Source organism: Electrona antarctica (genome assembly GCF_951216825.1).
Source record: "Electrona antarctica genome assembly, contig: scaffold_125, whole genome shotgun sequence".
In the NCBI taxonomy this organism is placed as follows: Eukaryota; Metazoa; Chordata; class Actinopteri; order Myctophiformes; family Myctophidae; genus Electrona; species Electrona antarctica.
Genome location: NW_027637521.1, coordinates 309497 through 336996, shown reverse-complemented (window position 1 = coordinate 336996; position 27500 = coordinate 309497). Strand labels below are relative to the sequence as shown.

Here is a 27500-nt window from a genome sequence, read left to right as displayed (position 1 = left end):
ACAGTAGTACAGCAGTACAGTAGTACAGTAGTACAGTACATGCTCAGTACAGTAGTACAGTAGTACAGCAGTACAGTAGTACAGTACATGCTCAGTACAGTAGTACAGTAGTACAGCAGTACAGTAGTACAGCAGTACAGCAGTACAGTAGTACAGTAGTACAGCAGTACAGTAGTACAGTAGTACAGTACATGCTCAGTACAGTAGTACAGTAGTACAGCAGTACAGTAGTACAGTAGTACAGCAGTACAGCAGTACAGTAGTACAGCAGTACAGTAGTACAGCAGTACAGCAGTACAGTAGTACAGTAGTACAGTAGTACAGCAGTACAGTAGTACAGTAGTACAGTACATGCTCAGTACAGTAGTACAGTAGTACAGTAGTACAGCAGTACAGTAGTACAGTAGTACAGTAGTACAGCAGTACAGTAGTACAGTACATGCTCAGTACAGTAGTACAGTAGTACAGTAGTACAGCAGTACAGTAGTACAGTACATGCTCAGTACAGTAGTACAGTAGTACAGCAGTACAGTAGTACAGTAGTACAGTAGTACAGCAGTACAGTAGTACAGTAGTACAGCAGTACAGTAGTACAGCAGTACAGTAGTACAGCAGTACAGTACATGCTCAGTACAGCAGTACAGTAGTACAGTAGTACAGCAGTACAGTAGTACAGTAGTACAGCAGTACAGCAGTACAGTACATGCTCAGTACAGTAGTACAGTAGTACAGTAGTACAGTAGTACAGCAGTACAGCAGTACAGTACATGCTCAGTACAGTAGTACAGTAGTACAGTAGTACAGTAGTACAGTAGTACAGCAGTACAGTAGTACAGTACATGCTCAGTACAGTAGTACAGTAGTACAGCAGTACAGTAGTACAGTACATGCTCAGTACAGTAGTACAGTAGTACAGCAGTACAGTAGTACAGCAGTACAGCAGTACAGTAGTACAGCAGTACAGTAGTACAGTAGTACAGTAGTACAGCAGTACAGTAGTACAGTAGTACAGCAGTACAGTAGTACAGTAGTACAGTAGTACAGCAGTACAGTAGTACAGTAGTACAGTAGTACAGTAGTACAGCAGTACAGCAGTACAGTAGTACAGCAGTACAGTAGTACAGCAGTACAGTAGTGCAGTAGTACAGTAGTACAGCAGTACAGTAGTGCAGTAGTACAGTAGTACAGCAGTACAGTAGTACAGCAGTACAGTAGTACAGTAGTACAGTAGTACAGCAGTACAGTAGTACAGCAGTACAGTAGTGCAGTAGTACAGTAGTACAGCAGTACAGTAGTACAGCAGTACAGTAGTACAGCAGTACAGCAGTACAGTAGTACAGCAGTACAGTAGTACAGCAGTACAGTAGTACAGCAGTACAGTAGTACAGTACATGCTCAGTACAGTAGTACAGCAGTACAGCAGTACAGTACATGCTCAGTACAGTAGTACAGTACATGCTCAGTACAGTAGTACAGCAGTACAGTAGTACAGTACATGCTCAGTACAGTAGTACAGCAGTACAGTACATGCTCAGTACAGTAGTACAGTACATGCTCAGTACAGTAGTACAGCAGTACAGTAGTACAGTACATGCTCAGTACAGTAGTACAGCAGTACAGTACATGCTCAGTACAGTAGTACAGTACATGCTCAGTACAGTAGTACAGCAGTACAGTAGTACAGTACATGCTCAGTACAGTAGTACAGTAGTACAGCAGTACAGCAGTACAGTAGTACAGCAGTACAGTAGTACAGTACATGCTCAGTACAGTAGTACAGTAGTACAGCAGTACAGTAGTACAGCAGTACAGTAGTACAGCAGTACAGTAGTACAGTAGTACAGCAGTACAGCAGTACAGCAGTACAGTAGTACAGTAGTACAGCAGTACAGCAGTACAGTAGTACAGTACATGCTCAGTACAGTAGTACAGCAGTACAGTAGTACAGCAGTACAGTAGTACAGCAGTACAGTACATGCTCAGTACAGTAGTACAGTAGTACAGCAGTACAGTAGTACAGCAGTACAGTAGTACAGCAGTACAGTAGTACAGCAGTACAGTACATGCTCAGTACAGTAGTACAGTAGTACAGCAGTACAGTAGTACAGCAGTACAGTAGTACAGCAGTACAGCAGTACAGCAGTACAGTAGTACAGCAGTACAGCAGTACAGCAGTACAGTAGTACAGCAGTACAGTAGTACAGCAGTACAGCAGTACAGCAGTACAGCAGTACAGCAGTACAGTAGTACAGCAGTACAGTAGTACAGCAGTACAGCAGTACAGCAGTACAGTAGTACAGCAGTACAGTAGTACAGTACATGCTCAGTACAGTAGTACAGTAGTACAGTAGTACAGCAGTACAGTAGTACAGTAGTACAGTAGTACAGTACATGCTCAGTACAGTAGTACAGTAGTACAGCAGTACAGCAGTACAGTAGTACAGTAGTACAGCAGTACAGTAGTACAGTAGTACAGTACATGCTCAGTACAGTAGTACAGCAGTACAGTAGTACAGCAGTACAGTAGTACAGTAGTACAGCAGTACAGCAGTACAGTAGTACAGCAGTACAGTAGTACAGTACATGCTCAGTACAGTAGTACAGTAGTACAGTAGTACAGCAGTACAGTAGTACAGTAGTACAGTAGTACAGTACATGCTCAGTACAGTAGTACAGTAGTACAGCAGTACAGCAGTACAGTAGTACAGTAGTACAGCAGTACAGTAGTACAGTAGTACAGTACATGCTCAGTACAGTAGTACAGCAGTACAGTAGTACAGCAGTACAGCAGTACAGCAGTACAGTAGTACAGTAGTACAGCAGTACAGTAGTACAGCAGTACAGTAGTACAGCAGTACAGTAGTACAGCAGTACAGTAGTACAGCAGTACAGCAGTACAGCAGTACAGCAGTACAGTAGTACAGCAGTACAGTAGTACAGCAGTACAGTAGTACAGCAGTACAGTAGTACAGCAGTACAGTAGTACAGCAGTACAGTACATGCTCAGTACAGTAGTACAGTAGTACAGCAGTACAGTAGTACAGCAGTACAGTAGTACAGCAGTACAGCAGTACAGCAGTACAGTAGTACAGCAGTACAGCAGTACAGCAGTACAGTAGTACAGCAGTACAGTAGTACAGTAGTACAGCAGTACAGCAGTACAGCAGTACAGCAGTACAGCAGTACAGTAGTACAGCAGTACAGTAGTACAGCAGTACAGCAGTACAGCAGTACAGTAGTACAGCAGTACAGTAGTACAGTACATGCTCAGTACAGTAGTACAGTAGTACAGTAGTACAGCAGTACAGTAGTACAGTAGTACAGTAGTACAGTACATGCTCAGTACAGTAGTACAGTAGTACAGCAGTACAGCAGTACAGTAGTACAGTAGTACAGCAGTACAGTAGTACAGTAGTACAGTACATGCTCAGTACAGTAGTACAGCAGTACAGTAGTACAGCAGTACAGTAGTACAGCAGTACAGCAGTACAGCAGTACAGTAGTACAGCAGTACAGTAGTACAGTACATGCTCAGTACAGTAGTACAGTAGTACAGTAGTACAGCAGTACAGTAGTACAGTAGTACAGTAGTACAGTACATGCTCAGTACAGTAGTACAGTAGTACAGCAGTACAGCAGTACAGTAGTACAGTAGTACAGCAGTACAGTAGTACAGTAGTACAGTACATGCTCAGTACAGTAGTACAGCAGTACAGTAGTACAGCAGTACAGCAGTACAGCAGTACAGTAGTACAGTAGTACAGCAGTACAGCAGTACAGTAGTACAGTAGTACAGCAGTACAGTACATGCTCAGTACAGTAGTACAGCAGTACAGTAGTACAGTAGTACAGTACATGCTCAGTACAGTAGTACAGTAGTACAGTAGTACAGCAGTACAGTAGTACAGCAGTACAGTAGTACAGTAGTACAGTAGTACAGTAGTACAGCAGTACAGTAGTACAGTAGTACAGTACATGCTCAGTACAGTAGTAAAGTAGTACAGTAGTACAGTAGTACAGCAGTACAGTAGTACAGTAGTACAGTAGTACAGTAGTACAGCAGTACAGTAGTACAGCAGTACAGTAGTACAGTACATGCTCAGTACAGTAGTACAGCAGTGCAGCAGTACAGTAGTACAGCAGTACAGAGCAGTACAGCAGTGCAGCAGTACAGTAGTACAGTAGTACAGTAGTACAGTAGTACAGCAGTACAGTAGTACAGTACATGCTCAGTACAGTAGTACAGCAGTACAGTAGTACAGTAGTACAGTAGTACAGTAGTACAGCAGTACAGTAGTACAGTACATGCTCAGTACAGTAGTACAGTAGTACAGTAGTACAGTAGTACAGCAGTACAGTAGTACAGCAGTACAGTAGTACAGTACATGCTCAGTACAGTAGTACAGTAGTACAGTAGTACAGTAGTACAGCAGTACAGTAGTACAGCAGTACAGCAGTACAGTAGTACAGCAGTACAGTACATGCTCAGTACAGTAGTACAGTAGTACAGTAGTACAGTAGTACAGCAGTACAGTAGTACAGCAGTACAGTAGTACAGTACATGCTCAGTACAGTAGTACAGTAGTACAGTAGTACAGTAGTACAGTAGTACAGTACATGCTCAGTACAGTAGTACAGTAGTACAGTAGTACAGCAGTACAGTAGTACAGCAGTACAGAGCAGTACAGCAGTACAGTACATGCTCAGTACAGTAGTACAGTAGTACAGCAGTACAGCAGTACAGCAGTACAGAGCAGTACAGCAGTACAGCAGTACAGTAGTACAGCAGTACAGCAGTACAGCAGTACAGTAGTACAGCAGTACAGTAGTACAGCAGTACAGCAGTACAGCAGTACAGCAGTACAGTAGTACAGAGCAGTACAGCAGTACAGTAGTACAGAGCAGTACAGCAGTACAGTAGTACAGCAGTACAGCAGTACAGTAGTACAGCAGTACAGCAGTACAGTAGTACAGTAGTACAGCAGTACAGTAGTACAGCAGTACAGCAGTACAGTAGTACAGCAGTACAGTAGTACAGCAGTACAGCAGTACAGTAGTACAGTAGTACAGAGCAGTACAGCAGTACAGTAGTACAGTAGTACAGAGCAGTACAGCAGTACAGTAGTACAGCAGTACAGCAGTACAGTAGTACAGTAGTACAGAGCAGTACAGCAGTACAGTAGTACAGCAGTACAGTAGTACAGAGCAGTACAGCAGTACAGCAGTACAGCAGTACAGTAGTACAGAGCAGTACAGCAGTACAGCAGTACAGCAGTACAGTAGTACAGAGCAGTACAGCAGTACAGTAGTACAGTAGTACAGAGCAGTACAGCAGTACAGTAGTACAGCAGTACAGCAGTACAGCAGTACAGCAGTACAGTAGTACAGTAGTACAGCAGTACAGTAGTACAGTAGTACAGTAGTACAGCAGTACAGCAGTACAGTAGTACAGTAGTACAGCAGTACAGTACATGCTCAGTACAGTAGTACAGCAGTACAGTAGTACAGTAGTACAGTACATGCTCAGTACAGTAGTACAGTAGTACAGCAGTACAGTAGTACAGCAGTACAGTAGTACAGTAGTACAGTAGTACAGCAGTACAGTAGTACAGTAGTACAGCAGTACAGTAGTACAGTAGTACAGTACATGCTCAGTACAGTAGTAAAGTAGTACAGTAGTACAGCAGTACAGTAGTACAGTAGTACAGTAGTACAGTAGTACAGCAGTACAGTAGTACAGCAGTACAGTAGTACAGTACATGCTCAGTACAGTAGTACAGTAGTACAGTAGTACAGCAGTGCAGCAGTACAGTAGTACAGCAGTACAGAGCAGTACAGCAGTGCAGCAGTACAGTAGTACAGTAGTACAGTAGTACAGTAGTACAGCAGTACAGTAGTACAGTACATGCTCAGTACAGTAGTACAGTAGTACAGTAGTACAGTAGTACAGCAGTACAGTAGTACAGCAGTACAGTAGTACAGTACATGCTCAGTACAGTAGTACAGTAGTACAGTAGTACAGTAGTACAGCAGTACAGTAGTACAGCAGTACAGCAGTACAGTAGTACAGCAGTACAGTACATGCTCAGTACAGTAGTACAGTAGTACAGTAGTACAGTAGTACAGCAGTACAGTAGTACAGCAGTACAGTAGTACAGTACATGCTCAGTACAGTAGTACAGTAGTACAGCAGTACAGCAGTACAGTACATGCTCAGTACAGTAGTACAGTAGTACAGCAGTACAGCAGTACAGAGCAGTACAGCAGTACAGCAGTACAGTAGTACAGCAGTACAGCAGTACAGCAGTACAGCAGTACAGTAGTACAGCAGTACAGTAGTACAGCAGTACAGCAGTACAGCAGTACAGCAGTACAGTAGTACAGAGCAGTACAGCAGTACAGTAGTACAGCAGTACAGCAGTACAGTAGTACAGAGCAGTACAGCAGTACAGTAGTACAGCAGTACAGCAGTACAGCAGTACAGCAGTACAGTAGTACAGCAGTACAGCAGTACAGCAGTACAGTAGTACAGCAGTACAGTAGTACAGCAGTACAGAGCAGTACAGCAGTACAGTACATGCTCAGTACAGTAGTACAGTAGTACAGCAGTACAGCAGTACAGCAGTACAGAGCAGTACAGCAGTACAGCAGTACAGTAGTACAGCAGTACAGCAGTACAGCAGTACAGCAGTACAGTAGTACAGCAGTACAGCAGTACAGCAGTACAGCAGTACAGCAGTACAGTAGTACAGAGCAGTACAGCAGTACAGTAGTACAGCAGTACAGCAGTACAGCAGTACAGTAGTACAGTAGTACAGCAGTACAGTAGTACAGTAGTACAGTAGTACAGCAGTACAGTAGTACAGCAGTACAGTAGTACAGTAGTACAGCAGTACAGTAGTACAGTAGTACAGTAGTACAGCAGTACAGTAGTACAGTACATGCTCAGTACAGTAGTACAGTAGTACAGTAGTACAGTAGTACAGCAGTACAGTAGTACAGTAGTACAGCAGTACAGTAGTACAGTAGTACAGCAGTACAGTAGTACAGTAGTACAGTAGTACAGCAGTACAGTAGTACAGCAGTACAGTAGTACAGTAGTACAGCAGTACAGTAGTACAGTAGTACAGTAGTACAGCAGTACAGTAGTACAGTACATGCTCAGTACAGTAGTACAGTAGTACAGTAGTACAGTAGTACAGCAGTACAGTAGTACAGCAGTACAGTAGTACAGTACATGCTCAGTACAGTAGTACAGCAGTACAGTAGTACAGCAGTACAGCAGTACAGTAGTACAGCAGTACAGTAGTACAGCAGTACAGTAGTACAGTACATGCTCAGTACAGTAGTACAGTAGTACAGTAGTACAGTAGTACAGCAGTACAGTAGTACAGTAGTACAGTAGTACAGTAGTACAGCAGTACAGTAGTACAGCAGTACAGTAGTACAGTACATGCTCAGTACAGTAGTACAGTAGTACAGCAGTACAGCAGTACAGTACATGCTCAGTACAGTAGTACAGTAGTACAGCAGTACAGCAGTACAGAGCAGTACAGCAGTACAGCAGTACAGTAGTACAGCAGTACAGCAGTACAGCAGTACAGCAGTACAGCAGTACAGCAGTACAGCAGTACAGCAGTACAGTAGTACAGAGCAGTACAGCAGTACAGTAGTACAGCAGTACAGCAGTACAGTAGTACAGAGCAGTACAGCAGTACAGTAGTACAGCAGTACAGCAGTACAGCAGTACAGCAGTACAGTAGTACAGCAGTACAGTAGTACAGCAGTACAGAGCAGTACAGCAGTACAGTACATGCTCAGTACAGTAGTACAGTAGTACAGCAGTACAGCAGTACAGCAGTACAGAGCAGTACAGCAGTACAGCAGTACAGTAGTACAGCAGTACAGCAGTACAGCAGTACAGCAGTACAGTAGTACAGCAGTACAGCAGTACAGCAGTACAGCAGTACAGCAGTACAGTAGTACAGAGCAGTACAGCAGTACAGTAGTACAGCAGTACAGCAGTACAGCAGTACAGCAGTACAGTAGTACAGAGCAGTACAGCAGTACAGCAGTACAGCAGTACAGCAGTACAGTAGTACAGAGCAGTACAGCAGTACAGTAGTACAGAGCAGTACAGCAGTACAGTAGTACAGCAGTACAGCAGTACAGCAGTACAGCAGTACAGTAGTACAGCAGTACAGTAGTACAGCAGTACAGCAGTACAGTAGTACAGCAGTACAGCAGTACAGCAGTACAGCAGTACAGTAGTACAGCAGTACAGCAGTACAGCAGTACAGCAGTACAGTAGTACAGCAGTACAGTAGTACAGAGCAGTACAGCAGTACAGTAGTACAGTAGTACAGAGCAGTACAGCAGTACAGTAGTACAGTAGTACAGAGCAGTACAGCAGTACAGTAGTACAGCAGTACAGTAGTACAGAGCAGTACAGCAGTACAGTAGTACAGTAGTACAGAGCAGTACAGCAGTACAGCAGTACAGCAGTACAGTAGTACAGAGCAGTACAGCAGTACAGTAGTACAGTAGTACAGAGCAGTACAGCAGTACAGTAGTACAGCAGTACAGCAGTACAGCAGTACAGCAGTACAGCAGTACAGTAGTACAGAGCAGTACAGCAGTACAGTAGTACAGAGCAGTACAGCAGTACAGTAGTACAGCAGTACAGCAGTACAGCAGTACAGCAGTACAGTAGTACAGTAGTACAGAGCAGTACAGCAGTACAGCAGTACAGCAGTACAGCAGTACAGTAGTACAGTAGTACAGCAGTACAGTAGTACAGCAGTACAGCAGTACAGTAGTACAGTAGTACAGCAGTACAGTAGTACAGCAGTACAGTAGTACAGCAGTACAGCAGTACAGTAGTACAGTAGTACAGCAGTACAGTAGTACAGCAGTACAGCAGTACAGCAGTACAGAGCAGTACAGCAGTACAGCAGTACAGTAGTACAGCAGTACAGTAGTACAGCAGTACAGCAGTACAGCAGTACAGAGCAGTACAGCAGTACAGCAGTACAGCAGTACAGCAGTACAGAGCAGTACAGCAGTACAGTAGTACAGTAGTACAGAGCAGTACAGCAGTACAGTAGTACAGTAGTACAGAGCAGTACAGCAGTACAGTAGTACAGCAGTACAGTAGTACAGAGCAGTACAGCAGTACAGTAGTACAGTAGTACAGAGCAGTACAGCAGTACAGCAGTACAGCAGTACAGTAGTACAGAGCAGTACAGCAGTACAGTAGTACAGTAGTACAGAGCAGTACAGCAGTACAGTAGTACAGCAGTACAGCAGTACAGCAGTACAGCAGTACAGCAGTACAGTAGTACAGAGCAGTACAGCAGTACAGTAGTACAGAGCAGTACAGCAGTACAGTAGTACAGCAGTACAGCAGTACAGCAGTACAGCAGTACAGTAGTACAGTAGTACAGAGCAGTACAGCAGTACAGCAGTACAGCAGTACAGTAGTACAGAGCAGTACAGCAGTACAGTAGTACAGTAGTACAGTAGTACAGCAGTACAGTAGTACAGCAGTACAGCAGTACAGTAGTACAGTAGTACAGCAGTACAGTAGTACAGCAGTACAGTAGTACAGCAGTACAGCAGTACAGTAGTACAGTAGTACAGCAGTACAGTAGTACAGCAGTACAGCAGTACAGCAGTACAGAGCAGTACAGCAGTACAGCAGTACAGCAGTGCAGCAGTACAGCAGTACAGCAGTACAGAGCAGTACAGTAGTACAGTAGTACAGCAGTACAGCAGTACAGAGCAGTACAGCAGTACAGCAGTAGAGCAGTACAGCAGTGCAGCAGTGCAGCAGTGCAGCAGTACAGCAGTACAGCAGTACAGCAGTAGAGCAGTACAGCAGTACAGCAGTGCAGCAGTGCAGCAGTACAGCAGTACAGCAGTAGAGCAGTGCAGCAGTGCAGCAGTGCAGCAGTACAGCAGTGCAGCAGTGCAGCAGTGCAGCAGTGCAGCAGTACAGCAGTACAGTAGTACAGCAGTGCAGCAGTGCAGTACAGCAGTACAGCAGTACAGCAGTACAGCAGTACAGCAGTGCAGTACAGTAGTACAGCAGTGCAGCAGTGCAGTACAGCAGTACAGCAGTACAGCAGTACAGTAGTACAGCAGTACAGCAGTACAGCAGTACAGCAGTACAGCAGTGCAGCAGTACAGTAGTACAGTAGTACAGCAGTACAGCAGTGCAGCAGTACAGCAGTGCAGCAGTACAGCAGTACAGCAGTGCAGCAGTACAGTAGTACAGTAGTGCATCCCGTGGATGCAGAGGTCCTTGTTTTATTGCGTCCCTTAACTATAAACTGCGTTTTGGGATGCAACATGCACCCAATTTTAATCTCTGCGTGTGTGTGTGTGTGTGTGTGTGTGTGTGTGTGTGTGTGTGTGTGTGTGTGTGTGTGTGTGTGTGTGTGTGTGTGTGTGTGTGTGTGTGTGTGTGTGTGCGTGCGTGCGTGTGTTCTACATAAACTAGACGAATATGACTTCAAATCACGATTATTTCAAACCTTTGCCTCGGATTACGCTTAATGATTATTTAAGTAAATACAATAAAAAATGGAGATCTACAGCAACTATTTTTGTACGCCAGCTCAGGCGTCAATCAAGTGTAAATACAATATATCTATATATCTATATATTTTCAGCTAATTGCCCAGCCCTAGAATGAAGTGTTATCTATTCTGTATTGTATGTATTGTATTATATTGTATTGTGTTGTCCCCTGCAGGCTACGCTAGCTGCTAGTCGTCATAAAGTGTTATTTATTGTATTGTATTGTGTTATATTGTATTGTTTTGTGTTGTCCCTCCCAGGCTACGCTAGCTGCTAGTCGTCATAAAGTGTTATTTATTGTATTGTATTGTGTTATATTGTATTGTATTGTGTTGTCCCTACCAGGCTACGCTAGCGGCTAGCCGTCAGTCCAGTCCTTCCAGCAGCACCTCCTCTCAGAGCACCATCACCACTACGGCTGTACGTACCCTTAACCCATTAACCCTAACCCTAACCATCACCACTACGGCTGTACGTACCCTTAACCCATTAACCCTAACCCTAACCATCACCACTACGGCTGTACGTACCCTTAACCCATTAACCCTAACCCTAACCATCACCACTACAGCTGTACGTACCCTTAACCCATTAACCCTAACCCTAACCATCACCACTACGGCTGTACGTACCCTTAACCCATTAACCCTAACCATCACCACTACGGCTGTACGTACCCTTAACCCATTAACCCTAACCATCACCACTACGGCTGTACGTACCCTTAACCCATTAACCCTAACCCTAACCATCACCACTACGGCTGTACGTACCCTTAACCCATTAACCCTAACCATCACCACTACGGCTGTACGTACCCTTAACCCATTAACCCTAACCATCACCACTACGGCTGTACGTACCCTTAACCCATTAACCCTAACCATCACCACTACGGCTGTACGTACCCTTAACCCATTAACTCTAACCATCACCACTACGGCTGTACGTACCCTTAACCCATTAACCCTAACCATCACCACTACGGCTGTACGTACCCTTAACCCATTAACCCTAACCATCACCACTACGGCTGTACGTACCCTTAACCCATTAACCCTAACTCTAACCATCACCACTACGGCTGTACGTACCCTTAACCCATTAACCCTAACCATCACCACTACGGCTGTACGTACCCTTAACCCATTAACCCTAACCCTAACCATCACCACTACGGCTGTACGTACCCTTAACCCATTAACCCTAACCATCACCACTACGGCTGTACGTACCCTTAACCCATTAACCCTAACCCTAACCATCACCACTACGGCTGTACGTACCCTTAACCCATTAACCCTAACCCTAACCATCACCACTACGGCTGTACGTACCCTTAACCCCTTAACCCTAACCCTAACCATCACCACTACGGCTGTACGTACCCTTAACCCATTAACCCTAACCCTAACCATCACCACTACGGCTGTACGTACCCTTAACCCATTAACCCTAACCCTAACCATCACCACTACGGCTGTACGTACCCTTAACCCATTAACCCTAACCCTAACCATCACCACTACGGCTGTACGTACCCTTAACCCATTAACCCTAACCCTAACCATCACCACTACGGCTGTACGTACCCTTAACCCATTAACCCTAACCCTAACCATCACCACTACGGCTGTACGTACCCTTAACCCATTAACCCTAACCCTAACCATCACCACTACGGCTGTACGTACCCTTAACCCATTAACCCTAACCCTAACCATCACCACTACGGCTGTACGTACCCTTAACCCATTAACCCTAACCCTAACCATCACCACTACGGCTGTACGTACCCTTAACCCCTTAACCCTAACCCTAACCATCACCACTACGGCTGTACGTACCCTTAACCCATTAACCCTAACCCTAACCATCACCACTACGGCTGTACGTACCCTTAACCCATTAACCCTAACCCTAACCATCACCACTACGGCTGTACGTACCCTTAACCCCTTAACCCTAACCATCACCACTACGGCTGTACGTACCCTTAACCCATTAACCCATTAACCCTAACCATCACCACTACGGCTGTACGTACCCTTAACCCCTTAACCCTAACCATCACCACTACGGCTGTACGTACCCTTAACCCATTAACCCATTAACCCTAACCATCACCACTACGGCTGTACGTACCCTTAACCCATTAACCCTAACCCTAACCATCACCACTACGGCTGTACGTACCCTTAACCCATTAACCCTAACCCTAACCATCACCACTACAGCTGTACGTACCCTTAACCCATTAACCCTAACCCTAACCATCACCACTACGGCTGTACGTACCCTTAACCCATTAACCCTAACCCTAACCATCACCACTACGGCTGTACGTACCCTTAACCCATTAACCCTAACCCTAACCATCACCACTACGGCTGTACGTACCCTTAACCCATTAACCCTAACCATCACCACTACGGCTGTACGTACCCTTAACCCATTAACCCTAACCATCACCACTACGGCTGTACGTACCCTTAACCCATTAACCCTAACCATCACCACTACGGCTGTACGTACCCTTAACCCATTAACCCATTAACCCTAACCCTAACCATCACCACTACGGCTGTACGTACCCTTAACCCATTAACCCTAACCCTAACCATCACCACTACGGCTGTACGTACCCTTAACCCATTAACCCTAACCCTAACCATCACCACTACGGCTGTACGTACCCTTAACCCATTAACCCTAACCCTAACCATCACCACTACGGCTGTACGTACCCTTAACCCATTAACCCTAACCCTAACCATCACCACTACGGCTGTACGTACCCTTAACCCATTAACCCTAACCCTAACCATCACCACTACGGCTGTACGTACCCTTAACCCATTAACCCATTAACCCTAACCCTAACCATCACCACTACGGCTGTACGTACCCTTAACCCATTAACCCTAACCATCACCACTACGGCTGTACGTACCCTTAACCCATTAACCCATTAACCCTAACCCTAACCATCACCACTACGGCTGTACGTACCCTTAACCCATTAACCCTAACCCTAACCATCACCACTACGGCTGTACGTACCCTTAACCCATTAACCCATTAACCCTAACCCTAACCATCACCACTACGGCTGTACGTACCCTTAACCCATTAACCCTAACCATCACCACTACGGCTGTACGTACCCTTAACCCATTAACCCATTAACCCATTAACCCTAACCATCACCACTACGGCTGTACGTACCCTTAACCCATTAACCCTAACCCTAACCATCACCACTACGGCTGTACGTACCCTTAACCCATTAACCCTAACCCTAACCATCACCACTACGGCTGTACGTACCCTTAACCCATTAACCCTAACCCTAACCATCACCACTACGGCTGTACGTACCCTTAACCCATTAACCCTAACCCTAACCATCACCACTACGGCTGTACGTACCCTTAACCCATTAACCCATTAACCCTAACCATCACCACTACGGCTGTACGTACCCTTAACCCATTAACCCATTAACCCTAACCATCACCACTACGGCTGTACGTACCATTAACCCATTAACCCTAACCCTAACCATCACCACTACGGCTGTACGTACCCTTAACCCATTAACCCTAACCCTAACCATCACCACTACGGCTGTACGTACCCTTAACCCATTAACCCTAACCCTAACCATCACCACTACGGCTGTACGTACCCTTAACCCATTAACCCTAACCCTAACCATCACCACTACAGCTGTACGTACCCTTAACCCATTAACCCTAACCCTAACCATCACCACTACGGCTGTACGTACCCTTAACCCATTAACCCTAACCATCACCACTACGGCTGTACGTACCCTTAACCCATTAACCCATTAACCCTAACCCTAACCATCACCACTACGGCTGTACGTACCCTTAACCCATTAACCCTAACCCTAACCATCACCACTACGGCTGTACGTACCCTTAACCCATTAACCCTAACCCTAACCATCACCACTACGGCTGTACGTACCCTTAACCCCTTAACCCTAACCCTAACCATCACCACTACGGCTGTACGTACCCTTAACCCATTAACCCTAACCCTAACCATCACCACTACGGCTGTACGTACCCTTAACCCATTAACCCTAACCCTAACCATCACCACTACGGCTGTACGTACCCTTAACCCATTAACCCTAACCCTAACCATCACCACTACGGCTGTACGTACCCTTAACCCATTAACCCATTAACCCTAACCCTAACCATCACCACTACGGCTGTACGTACCCTTAACCCATTAACCCTAACCATCACCACTACGGCTGTACGTACCCTTAACCCATTAACCCATTAACCCTAACCCTAACCATCACCACTACGGCTGTACGTACCCTTAACCCATTAACCCTAACCCTAACCATCACCACTACGGCTGTACGTACCCTTAACCCATTAACCCATTAACCCTAACCCTAACCATCACCACTACGGCTGTACGTACCCTTAACCCATTAACCCTAACCCTAACCATCACCACTACGGCTGTACGTACCCTTAACCCATTAACCCATTAACCCTAACCATCACCACTACGGCTGTACGTACCCTTAACCCATTAACCCTAACCCTAACCATCACCACTACAGCTGTACGTACCCTTAACCCATTAACCCTAACCCTAACCATCACCACTACGGCTGTACGTACCCTTAACCCATTAACCCTAACCCTAACCATCACCACTACGGCTGTACGTACCCTTAACCCATTAACCCTAACCCTAACCATCACCACTACGGCTGTACGTACCCTTAACCCATTAACCCTAACCCTAACCATCACCACTACGGCTGTACGTACCCTTAACCCATTAACCCTAACCCTAACCATCACCACTACGGCTGTACGTACCCTTAACCCATTAACCCTAACCATCACCACTACGGCTGTACGTACCCTTAACCCATTAACCCTAACCATCACCACTACGGCTGTACGTACCCTTAACCCATTAACCCTAACCCTAACCATCACCACTACGGCTGTACGTACCCTTAACCCATTAACCCATTAACCCTAACCCTAACCATCACCACTACGGCTGTACGTACCCTTAACCCATTAACCCTAACCCTAACCATCACCACTACGGCTGTACGTACCCTTAACCCATTAACCCTAACCCTAACCATCACCACTACGGCTGTACGTACCCTTAACCCATTAACCCTAACCCTAACCATCACCACTACGGCTGTACGTACCCTTAACCCATTAACCCTAACCATCACCACTACGGCTGTACGTACCCTTAACCCATTAACCCTAACCCTAACCATCACCACTACGGCTGTACGTACCCTTAACCCATTAACCCTAACCCTAACCATCACCACTACGGCTGTACGTACCCTTAACCCATTAACCCTAACCCTAACCATCACCACTACGGCTGTACGTACCCTTAACCCATTAACCCATTAACCCTAACCATCACCACTACGGCTGTACGTACCCTTAACCCATTAACCCTAACCATCACCACTACGGCTGTACGTACCCTTAACCCATTAACCCTAACCATCACCACTACGGCTGTACGTACCCTTAACCCATTAACCCATTAACCCTAACCATCACCACTACGGCTGTACGTACCCTTAACCCATTAACCCATTAACCCTAACCATCACCACTACGGCTGTACGTACCCTTAACCCATTAACCCTAACCCTAACCATCACCACTACGGCTGTACGTACCCTTAACCCATTAACCCTAACCATCACCACTACGGCTGTACGTACCATTAACCCATTAACCCTAACCATCACCACTACGGCTGTACGTACCCTTAACCCATTAACCCTAACCCTAACCATCACCACTACGGCTGTACGTACCCTTAACCCATTAACCCTAACCCTAACCATCACCACTACGGCTGTACGTACCCTTAACCCATTAACCCTAACCCTAACCATCACCACTACGGCTGTACGTACCCTTAACCCATTAACCCTAACCCTAACCATCACCACTACGGCTGTACGTACCCTTAACCCATTAACCCTAACCCTAACCATCACCACTACGGCTGTACGTACCCTTAAAGTATATACTACTACTAGCACCCTTACACCACTGTCTGCTACAGCTGTATGTACCCTTAAAGGAGCATTCAGTGATTTGGGTGATTTGGAAAACCACCCAGTCCGCCCCGGTAACAAAATGTGCACATGCACGCTCTACAGTGGGGGGGAAGTGCAACAGGCCAACAGCATGTGCACCAAGGCCCGCCCCCACTCGATCATGATTGGAGGAAGGCCCCACTCATCCTGATTGGATGAAGGTTTTGCCAAAAATCAAAGAACGACTGACATAGAAACATAGCTTTTTCAGAAAACTGTCAGGATGTAGAAGACATTTTTAGAATCTGATCTCAGGTCTAAATGGGTTAAAGTATATACTTACTAGCACCCTTACACCACTGCTACAGCTGTACGTACTACACCCTTAGTAGTATATACTTCTACTAGCACACTTACACCACTGCTACAGCTGTACGTACTACACCCTTAGTAGTATATACTTCTACTAGCACACTTACACCACTGCTACAGCTGTACGTACTACACCCTTAGTAGTATATACTTACTAGCACCCTTACACCACTGCTACAGCTGTACGTACTACACCCTTAGTAGTATATACTTCTACTAGCACACTTACACCACTGCTACAGCTGTACGTACTACACCCTTAGTAGTATATACTTCTACTAGCACCCTTACACCACTGCTACAGCTGTACGTACTACACCCTTAGTAGTATATACTTCTACTAGCACCCTTACACCACTGCTACAGCTGTACGTACTACACCCTTAGTAGTATATACTTCTACTAGCACACTTGGAATTTATTCAACTGATTGGCAGTATGTAGAACAGTAAAAATCACACCCGTGTGAAGTGAGGGGCACTAATTCAGTATATTAAAGTCTTAACTCATTGAACTAAAAACAAACATTAAATTCTCTTTATTGTTAATGGCATTTAATGTTTGTGTGTTAGGGACACGATAACGTACATTTTCCCTTCATTGTCAATGGCGTTTAAACAAGACATTGAACTAAAAACAAACATTCAACCTGTGTATAGGAGGGGCTAGCGCCCCTCAAAAACACACTGTAGGTTTAACATAGTAATCTACATATTGCGTGCTAACTCCTTCACTGTTGTTTCACAAATCACAGATTGGGGACTTAGTTTTTTGCTTTAACCCATTCTGGGCGGGATCCCCTTTTGGTGTTAGCATCATGTTATGCTTTAGCTATTGAAAAATAGCAGACCTACAAGCTCGTAGCGCGCCACCGAGTGGCGCGCTATGAGCTTGTAGATCTGCTATTTTTGAAAAATCGAAGTACGACTGACATAGAAACATAGCTTTTTCAGAAAGCTGTGAGGATGTAGAAGACATTTTTAGAATCTGATCTCAGGTCAGAATGGGTTAATCCGTCCCTCCTTCATTCTTTAATCCCTCCCTCCTTCATTTTGCAGGCGAATGTTACGACCTCGGGAGGAGCCAGCGTGACGCGTCCCATTGGCCAGGGGGTCTCCGCCACGTCCACCATCAGCCAATCGGTGCTGCTGAGCGGCACGGCAGGTGCACAGGGTCAAATGTACCTGAGGGTAAGCTTTTATATTATATTGTTGCTGTCGCCGGGTAGAAGTCTCACATCTGGTTGTTCTGTTCAAGAAAATAATGTATAGTTCCGGCCCTACTGACTTGTGTCAGTGTTGTCTATGGAAGGGGTGGGCAACATGACGGCCCCCACCTTCACCTTCATTTTCCATGATCTGGCACAAATTAGCCGCCTATGAAGTTGGGTCCTGTTGCACAACAACAACAACACAGTGGTCTGGTCTCCTACAGGCAGCTACGCTAAAGTTGCTAACAGGCAGCTAGTGAGTCTGAGAGAAACTTAAAACTAAGTAAAACAGAAGGGAGGAATATACGTTCGGCGTGGGACTGGGAGTGATTAAGTTCTTTACCCTGCCGCCGATGACCGCTGGATATGCTGTATGAAAATGCGTCGTGAAAACGTGGACGACGTGTTACCATGGAAATGGATATATACAACCACTACGTAACATTGGTGAACTGTCGAGAGAGTGGTGAGTGACATTGTTTGTACAAGTAGTATAAATAGCCGATCTACAAGCTCACAAGTTGTCACAACGCGTCGCAGCGTCGCGTTGTGAGCTTGTAGATTGGCGGCACTTCCCTGTGCAGCGGATTGCGGGTGGTGCGGATTAATACATTTGATTAATGAATAAATTGCGGTCGGATAACGGGCGGATTATAATTATGCACACGCGGATTCGGGTGACAAAAAAGCTCATCCGCTGTTCTCTAGTGGGCAACATGACGGCCCCCACCTTCACTTAACCCATTTAGGTCTGACGTCGAAATTAAAAAAATGTCATTTAAATTCTGACAGTTTTCTGAAATACCTCATGTTTCTGTATCAGTGGTGCTCAATATTTCATGTCAAGGACCCCCAAAATTATATGTATTTGGCCACCGACCCCCATCTGAAAACCTACAAGCTACGAGCTTGTAGGTTTATACGACGTTCATATAAAAAAACAAAATTAAGCAGATAAGCGCCCTGAATCATAGCCACGTTGACAACGTTTGTAATAAACCAACCTGTTTGTAAATCCGTCAAGATTTGAGCGAGTTCTGTTCTGTTTGAGCTGCCATTGAACATATAAATACTGTACTGTAGCCCTGAAGTAAGATGGCCGCCGGGTGAACGACGTCAGAAACTCCGCCTTAAGCCATCTAGACTTTATATATATATCTATGGGTAAGACCCCCTCTAAAAGGAGATGTCTCAAGGGGCTACAGTATCCTCTCCATACAATTACGAGCACCCATCTCCTCTCAGCTGATCTTCATGTTGTTATTGTTATTATTTAAAGGTGAACCGCTCCCTGCGAGCACCCATCTCCTCTCAGCTGATCTTCATGTTGTTATTGTTATTATTTAAAGGTGAACCGCTCCCTGCGAGCACCCATCTCCTCTCAGCTGATCTTCATGTTGTTATTGTTATTATTTAAAGGTGAACCGCTCCCTGCGAGCACCCATCTCCTCTCAGCTGATCTTCATGTTGTTATTGTTATTATTTAAAGGTGAACCGCTCCCTGCGAGCACCCATCTCCTCTCAGCTGATCTTCATGTTGTTATTGTTATTATTTAAAGGTGAACCGGTCCCTGCGAGCACCCATCTCCTCTCAGCTGATCTTCATGTTGTTATTGTTATTATTTAAAGGTGAACCGGTCCCTGCGAGCACCCATCTCCTCTCAGCTGATCTTCATGTTGTTGTTATTGTTATTATTTAAAGGTGAACCGCTCCTTGCGAGCACCCATCTCCTCTCAGCTGATCTTCATGTTGTTATTGTTATTATTTAAAGGTGAACCGGTCCCTGCGAGCACCCATCTCCTCTCAGCTGATCTTCATGTTGTTATTGTTATTATTTAAAGGTGAACCGCTCCCTGCGAGCACCCATCTCCTCTCAGCTGATCTTCATGTTGTTATTGTTATTATTTAAAGGTGAACCGCTCCCTGCGAGCACCCATCTCCTCTCAGCTGATCTTCATGTTGTTATTGTTATTATTTAAAGGTGAACCGCTCCCTGCGAGCACCCATCTCCTCTCAGCTGATCTTCATGCCCGGCAGCACGGCCACCGCTGCCGTGGCCGTCACCCAGCAACAACAACAACCGCAACAGGACGTGACTCCTCCCACTTCCTCCTCCGGCGCCGGCAGCCAATCGGATAATGACCAGGTGTTGTCCAGTCACATGGTCTTAACTGCCATGTTATTGTTTTCCTGCTCAAAATGCAATCAAAATTGTATTAAAAAAATCAGACCAGTCTGAAGCGAGTGGTGCAACAGCACCCCCTATTGGTACTCTACTAAACATAGGGACATAGGGAGGGACATAGGTTAGGACATAGGGAGGGACATAGGGACATAGGTTAGGACATAGGGAGGGACATATGTTAGGACATAGGGAGGGACATAGGGACATAGGGAGGGACATAGGGACATAGGGAGGGACATAGGTTAGGACATAGGGAGGGACATAGGGACATAGGTTAGGACATAGGGAGGGACATAGGTTAGGACATAGGGAGGGACATAGGGACATAGGTTAGGACATAGGGAGGGACATAGGTTAGGACATAGGGAGGGACATAGGGACATATGGAGGGACATAGGGACATAGGGAGGGACATAGGTTAGGACATAGGGAGGGACATAGGGAGGGACATAGGGACATTGCTGTTCCTCGGAGTGGTTGCACCACTCACAAATCCTAATTCCATATTTTTTTGGTTGTCAACTATTTAAATTGTGAATTGAACAAATATTTGACTGACACTGTGAGGTGCTGGCTGGGAGAAATAAACAACAACAACTATGCATCTCAACATAGTTTGACATGTGTTTGAATGCAGACTTTATGAGTAGGGATGGAGCTCAATTAAGCAATATTACAGAGAGGGTGTGGTTTAACGTGATTATTGCCACGACAGTGATGCGGTCAGGAACGAGACGTAATCTAGTTCCGCAAGCATCACTGAAGTGGCAATAATCACGTTAAACCACACCCTTTCGTGTAATATTGCAATTATACAACAGTTACCCTTAAAAATTAATGACGGATGTAGTCACTACGACCACAAATGTCCCAAGAAACTAGCTAGCCTAGCCACCGAGTTTGCTAGCGCTCTGGGAGAACAGAGCAGCTGAATTCTTTGTTTTGATTAGGTGTGGAGTGGTGCTCGTTTGAACCACGGCTAGAAGGCTGTTTCAACCAATGAGATTGCTTCCTCGAAACGACCTGTTGTATAATAACCAATAATGACAATTACCCCCCAAAAAATCAGAAAACAAGCTTATTGAGTACCCGGCCGGTATCGATATCAAGCCTGTTATGGAGCATAGCATGTTTAAACAATCAAGACAAGAGGCGATGAAGAAATAAATGTTCTCATCCACGCTGGCACAAACATGTCGGTTTATAAGTGTATTGATAACTGCCAACCAGCGCTGTCCGGGTACACAAAATTACGCTTTTTAACCAGTTAACAGTTCCTTTAATATTATTTTTTTGGTAAAGACGTCAATCGCCTTTCGTCTGTTAGAAAAGTACTGTATTTAACACAGTTTGTGCCCAAGACGTCTGTGGACGTCTTTGGTATTACCGCACGGGCAGAGCCCAAGACGTCTGTGGACGTCTTTGGTATTACCGCACGGGCAGAGCCCAAGACGTCTGTGGACGTCTTTGGTATTACCGCACGGGCAGAGCCCAAGACGTCTGTGGACGTCTTTGGTATTACCGCACGGGCAGAGCCCAAGACGTCTGTGGACGTCTTTGGTATTACCGCACGGGCAGAGCCCAAGACGTCTGTGGACGTCTTTGGTATTACCGCACGGGCAGAGCCCAAGACGTCTGTGGACGTCTTTGGTATTACCGCACGGGCAGAGCCCAAGACGTCTGTGGACGTCTTTGGTATTACCGCACGGGCAGAGCCCAAGACGTCTGTGGACGTCTTTTTAAAAAAAAAGAAAAACAAATATTTTCTTTTATTATTATTTTTTTAATAAAAAAAAAAAAAAAAATCAAAGCAATGATTATTATTTATTTTTTTTAAACGTGGTGCCAAAGTTTGTGTTTTCGCCATTGAGAATGCATTTGGCGTTTAAATTAAATAACTCAGAAACTATAAAACATTTCAAAGTAAAAAGTTCCAGCATGTGTCTCCACAGTCAGCTGAATTATACAAAATGTGAATGGATTTTCTAGGTGAAAGTGATTTTTGGGCAGTTTTGTGTGTTTTAAAGGCCCTATAGTAAAAGATACTGGTTCTGTTCAGAATGTATTATCGTCTTCCGTCTTTCCACAAAATAATATAAAATGCTCGATAAGAACCGGCTCGATAAGCCTGATCGACAAGGTGATCGTTATAAATAACAATTAACGAACTCCATCCCTATTTATCAGCCTGTATAAACCATTTAAAAACATTTGTTTGGTGATATACAGTTACCTTCAAATGTAATTATGTTCCAGTAATCCAACTCACTTTGAGTTGTTTGATAAAAGTCTCCAGAAACGTTCAATATTTCACTTTGGTACAAACAACCCTAATAGTAAGAGAAATCTATGAAAATCTGGGAACTAAATCGTTACCAAGACATTTCTTCACAATGTGTTTCTAAAGGTGTCTAATAAAATGTACTAAATGTTTGAAATTCAACTCCCGTGGGAAATTGAGTTATTAGCATAATATGAAACTAGGGTGTTTGCATGATTCTGAATCCATTCCAAGCATTAGTTTTGCACAAAAAACACTCCTTGGGAGGAAAACGGCCACACAAACGTGATGAGGTCAGCACATTTGGTCAAGTGGATATGGCCTAATTTAGCCCAAGGAGTGTTTTTTGTGCAAAACTAATGCTTGGAATGGATTCAGAATCATGAAATCACCCTAGTTTCATATGTCACATGCTACTTAAAGAATGATGACATTTTGGCTTTTTTGCCTTATATAGGATGTTATGGGTATGGTCACATATTATGCTAATAACTCAATTTCCCACGGGAGTTGAATTTCAAACTTTTAGTACATGTTATTAGACATCTTTAGAAACACATTGGTGAAGACATTTCTTGGTAACGATTTAGTTCCCAGATTGGTCAAATACCTGATAAAATGCCCTTACTATAACCCATTTTGACCTGACGTCGACATTTATAAAATGTCTTCTAAATCCTGACAGGATTTTTCAAAAATAGCAGACCTAGTGGCGCGCTATGAGCTTGTAGATCTGCTATTTTTCAATAGCTAAAGTATAACATAATGCTTAAAACACCAAAAGGGGTTCCTGCCCAAAATGGGTTAACATAATTAGTGCGCGTACGCACGCACGCGTACCTGACCATAGATAACATGGAGGGCCTACACTATGACACGTTCACCTTCAAATCATATTTATATATCCAACTAATAATTCATCCTAAAAGACATCTTCTCTAAAGCAGCCACAATACCAAGCTGAGAGAACCATGTACAACCACAACACATTTCTAAATACCAAGCTGAGAGAACCATGTACAACCACAAAACGAGTCATTTTGAAAATAGCCGATCTAGAAGTAGATGCTCACATTGCATTGCAGCGGATATTCTAAATTGTGCACATGTTTATTTTAATTTCCGCCTATAGTGACATGCTGTACCCAGACTTGGGATGCCAAAATCGAAGTTAATTTCATCTAAATTTATGTCTGTCCGTCTCTCTCTCTGTCTCTGTCTCTGTCTCTGTCTCTGTCTCTGTCTCTGTCTCTCTCTCTCTCTCTCTCTCTCTCCCCCCCCCCCCGCCCCCCCCCAGGTGCAGAACCTGGCCATGCGAGGGGTGACGGCTCCCAAGGTCGTCGGGGTGAAGACTGAAGCTCCAGAGAAGAGTGACTCCGGTGAGACGGTTATCGCAAAATGCACTTGTACTTTTACTCCACTACATTTCTTTTGAAATTATTTTTAATTACTTTGTAGATTTTTATTATTCTTTTAGAAAACATACACCAAACCCCTTCAGATTTATATACATTTCGGTCATTTGAAAACAAGCTCACAAATTGTAACCGTAAGGTTGCCGGTTCGAACCCTGTGGGCTCCCCCAGAGTTGGTGTCGAAGTGTCCTTGAGCAAGACTCTGAACCCCTAATTGCTCCTGATGTGCAGGTTGGTGCCTTACATGGTTTTCTTCCGCCATCGGTGTATGAATGTGTGTGTGAATGGGTGAATGTCATGCACGCACGCACGCACGCACGCACACACGGTAGAGACAAAGCATTCCATTCCGTCCCCAACCTTACAGCCGTATGCTAAGGCTTATGTAATTTATGTAATTTAGACAGCACTTTATGTAGACATAGCACTATATAGTATAAATATGCATAGTTTCATTATATAGATATTCCACTGTTGGGTTCTTAAAGCTTACGTATGATTCATGATGACTTTTTAATGTATGTGATGTATCACCATGTGTTCTTGCTTACTGTAAATCACTCTGGATTAAGAGTGTCTGCTAAATGCATATATGTGACTATATTTGACTGAGGGACTGCCATTGGATTTAAACAAACAAATTCGTTTCATGTCATATGAAAGCAGGGAATCATAGCTTCAAATTGACATATTGGTTGTTCAGTTTGACCCACCAGTTTTGGAGATATGGCTTATAGAGTAATGTCTTGCAGAGAAACAGCGAGTTGAGAAAACAGGCTTCAAAGGTTCACTTCTGTGGAGCATTTATTTCATATTTACATGTCTTCTGTGTACTCTAACATTACACCTAGCTACATGTTTAAACATTTATTTCATATTTACATGTCTTCTGTCACTCTAACATTACACCTAGCTACATGTTTAAACATTTATTTCATATTTACATGTCTTCTGTCACTCTAACATTACACCTAGCTACATGTTTAAACATTTATTTCATATTTACATGTCGATTCCAGCTCTGACACTTATTTCAGACATGCTCTAGTATGTGAAGAGTCTGCCTGTGCTATTAACTCATTTTGAAAAAAGAAAAAAAAAGAGTTTTTCTCCTCTGGTGAAAAGCTGGAGTTTGTGCGATGGCAGGCTCTCAGTCAAATCTGGTCACATGTTGTCCCACACAGCTCCCTACTCGCTGACCCAGCCCACCAGCACGCCCCAGTCTCCCACCAAACCCGCCCAGCCGGCGCCACAGCCTCAGCTCGCCCACATCAAGATCCCCACCTACCCGCAGCCCTCCTCCAACCTCAAACCCCCCCACCACCACCACCACCTCCTCCACCCCACCTCCTCCTCCTCCGCCTCCATCCCTCTGTCCCAGCTCCTGCTCCACGGGCCCCGTGCTCTGACCACCGTGACCACGGCAGGGGGCACCACCACCGCCACGCACATCCTGGTGCCCGCCTCGTCCAACAACAGCAACGCTGGCATCAAGCCGGCGGGCATCGGAGGAGGAGGCCACGCCCAGACGCTGGTGGTGCAGCCGCTGCAGAAGGCCACGCTCTGCGCCCCCGCCCCCGACAACAAGCCCACGGCCCACCATCACCACCACCACCATCATCACCATGGCAACGGACCCGTCCCCATTCAGCCCAAGACCCTGCAGGTATACCGTCGTTGGTCCTGTCGCTAAATTAGCCCCTTCTTCGCTAAATCCCAATTGTCCAATTATGCCAGTCCAAGTAGTTTAGCAACCGTTGCTATGGAGGTCAAGCTTTCGCCACCTCATGGCTGTCAATGTTATTTTTGCATGGCTGTGTTGTTGAACACACGTCGGGAAAGTTACACGACTGACCCACCCAGGTGAAGGCAATAATACTAATGATGACCATAGTCTTAAAGTTACACGACTGACCCACCCAGGTGATGGCAATAATACTAATGATGACCATAGTCTTAAAGTTACACGACTGACCCACCCAGGTGATGGCAATAATACTAATGATGACCATAGTCTTACCGTTCGGGAACCGCATGTAATTCAGACACGGGCATTAGTCCGACATGCGTCCGCATGTCGTACTAGCGTCTGCTCCCGTGCTTGCGGTTATGGTTAGGTTAGGAGATGAGGTGGGTTGTCGTTTGTCGGACCAATGACTATAGTCTGAACAACGTACTGCACAAAATAATGTCATGCAAATGCGTCCAGGCCAGGGCATAGCCTACTGCAGGCCAGTGGCGGCTGGTGACTTTTGTCCTAGAGAGGGCGCTATAAAAATATCAAGAAAACATGCACTATAGGTATCATCACATTCAATGGAAGGCTTTTAAAAATAAAAAATAAACATGGCATTGCCAAACATGGCTAATTTCATGTAGATTGAGGCTACAGTTTTCTTGTCTTGTTGTTCCATTATGAAAATGAATTATTATCTTTACCTGGCTCCATGTGGCTCATCATTCATGTTTTTCTAGCGTCTGTGGTGACTGTGTGTTAAACTATATGTCAAACTGTGTTGTGATGTTTATGCTGCCCCCAAGTGGTTTGTGGTGTGAATAACATTGATCGCACACATTTTGCGACCCAGTGGCTTCCTATCGTTTGTATTGAAGACATGTGGACCGCAATGCATTACTCTTCAGTGCTGAGAGTCAAGGGCTACAGATGAACGCGCACCAACATGTGACACTCAGTAACCAATCAGAAACGTCACACAACGTAAACAACATTTGACATTTCATGGCAGCATAATACAACGTGGCAGCATAATACAACTTTTAATCACTGCCTTTGGTTAGTGGTTCCTTATATTATATAATATTTACGTTTCTGGATTGCTAATTTTAAATAAATTACAGGCTGCAGATTTCGTTTCTCACTTCATTCTTATTCACGTTTTATTCAGGGGTTGTGCATGGTGGTGCGGCGCACCAGCGCCCCCTATGGACCGGCCGCCACTGCTGCAGGCCTTGTTGCACGCCATCGTTTAACTTCACGGCACGAGAAAAGCTGTAAATGTACTTTATTTGCTTTACCTTTACGCTATAGCCCTTTTTGCAGGGTCTCCGCTTGCCCCTGCAGCTGCCCTCCAGGAACCCTCCCCCCATCCTCCCCGCCCCTCCTCCCCCTCCTCCCCCCAGCGGCGTGGCCCCGCCACCCCCTCACATCCCCGTGCAGATCGTGGGCGCCAGGCAGAGCTCGCTGGGCGTCAACGGGCAGGCGCTGGCGCTGGCCCAGGCCCGCATCGACGCCGCCGCTGGCACCGGGGCAGTGCCCGTGTCCACGGTGCTGGCGCTGGCCCAGGCCCGCATCGACGCCGCCGCTGGCACCCCCGCAGTGCCCGTG

The 27500-nt window shown here is 45.2% G+C and overlaps 1 protein-coding gene across 3 annotated transcripts in view; it reads left to right on the top strand.

The window, feature by feature from the left end:
- LOC306918873 (polyhomeotic-like protein 1) overlaps nucleotides 1-27500 on the top strand; it is a 94264-nt gene that overhangs the window by 35141 nt on the left and 31623 nt on the right. Inside the window, exons 4-9 of one of the 3 annotated variants that reach the window (XM_079531725.1) lie at nucleotides 10930-11004; nucleotides 18121-18252; nucleotides 20255-20419; nucleotides 24043-24118; nucleotides 25339-25820; nucleotides 27216-27500. The exon at nucleotides 27216-27500 is cut by the window's right edge and continues 6 nt beyond it. In XM_079531725.1, coding sequence (XP_079387851.1) covers nucleotides 10930-11004; nucleotides 18121-18252; nucleotides 20255-20419; nucleotides 24043-24118; nucleotides 25339-25820; nucleotides 27216-27500 — 1215 coding nt within the window. Of the gene's footprint in view, nucleotides 1-10929; nucleotides 11005-18120; nucleotides 18253-20254; nucleotides 20420-24036; nucleotides 24119-25338; nucleotides 25821-27215 lie in introns of all 3 variants that reach the window. The other 2 variants (XM_079531726.1, XM_079531724.1) reach the window with 2 other exon arrangements.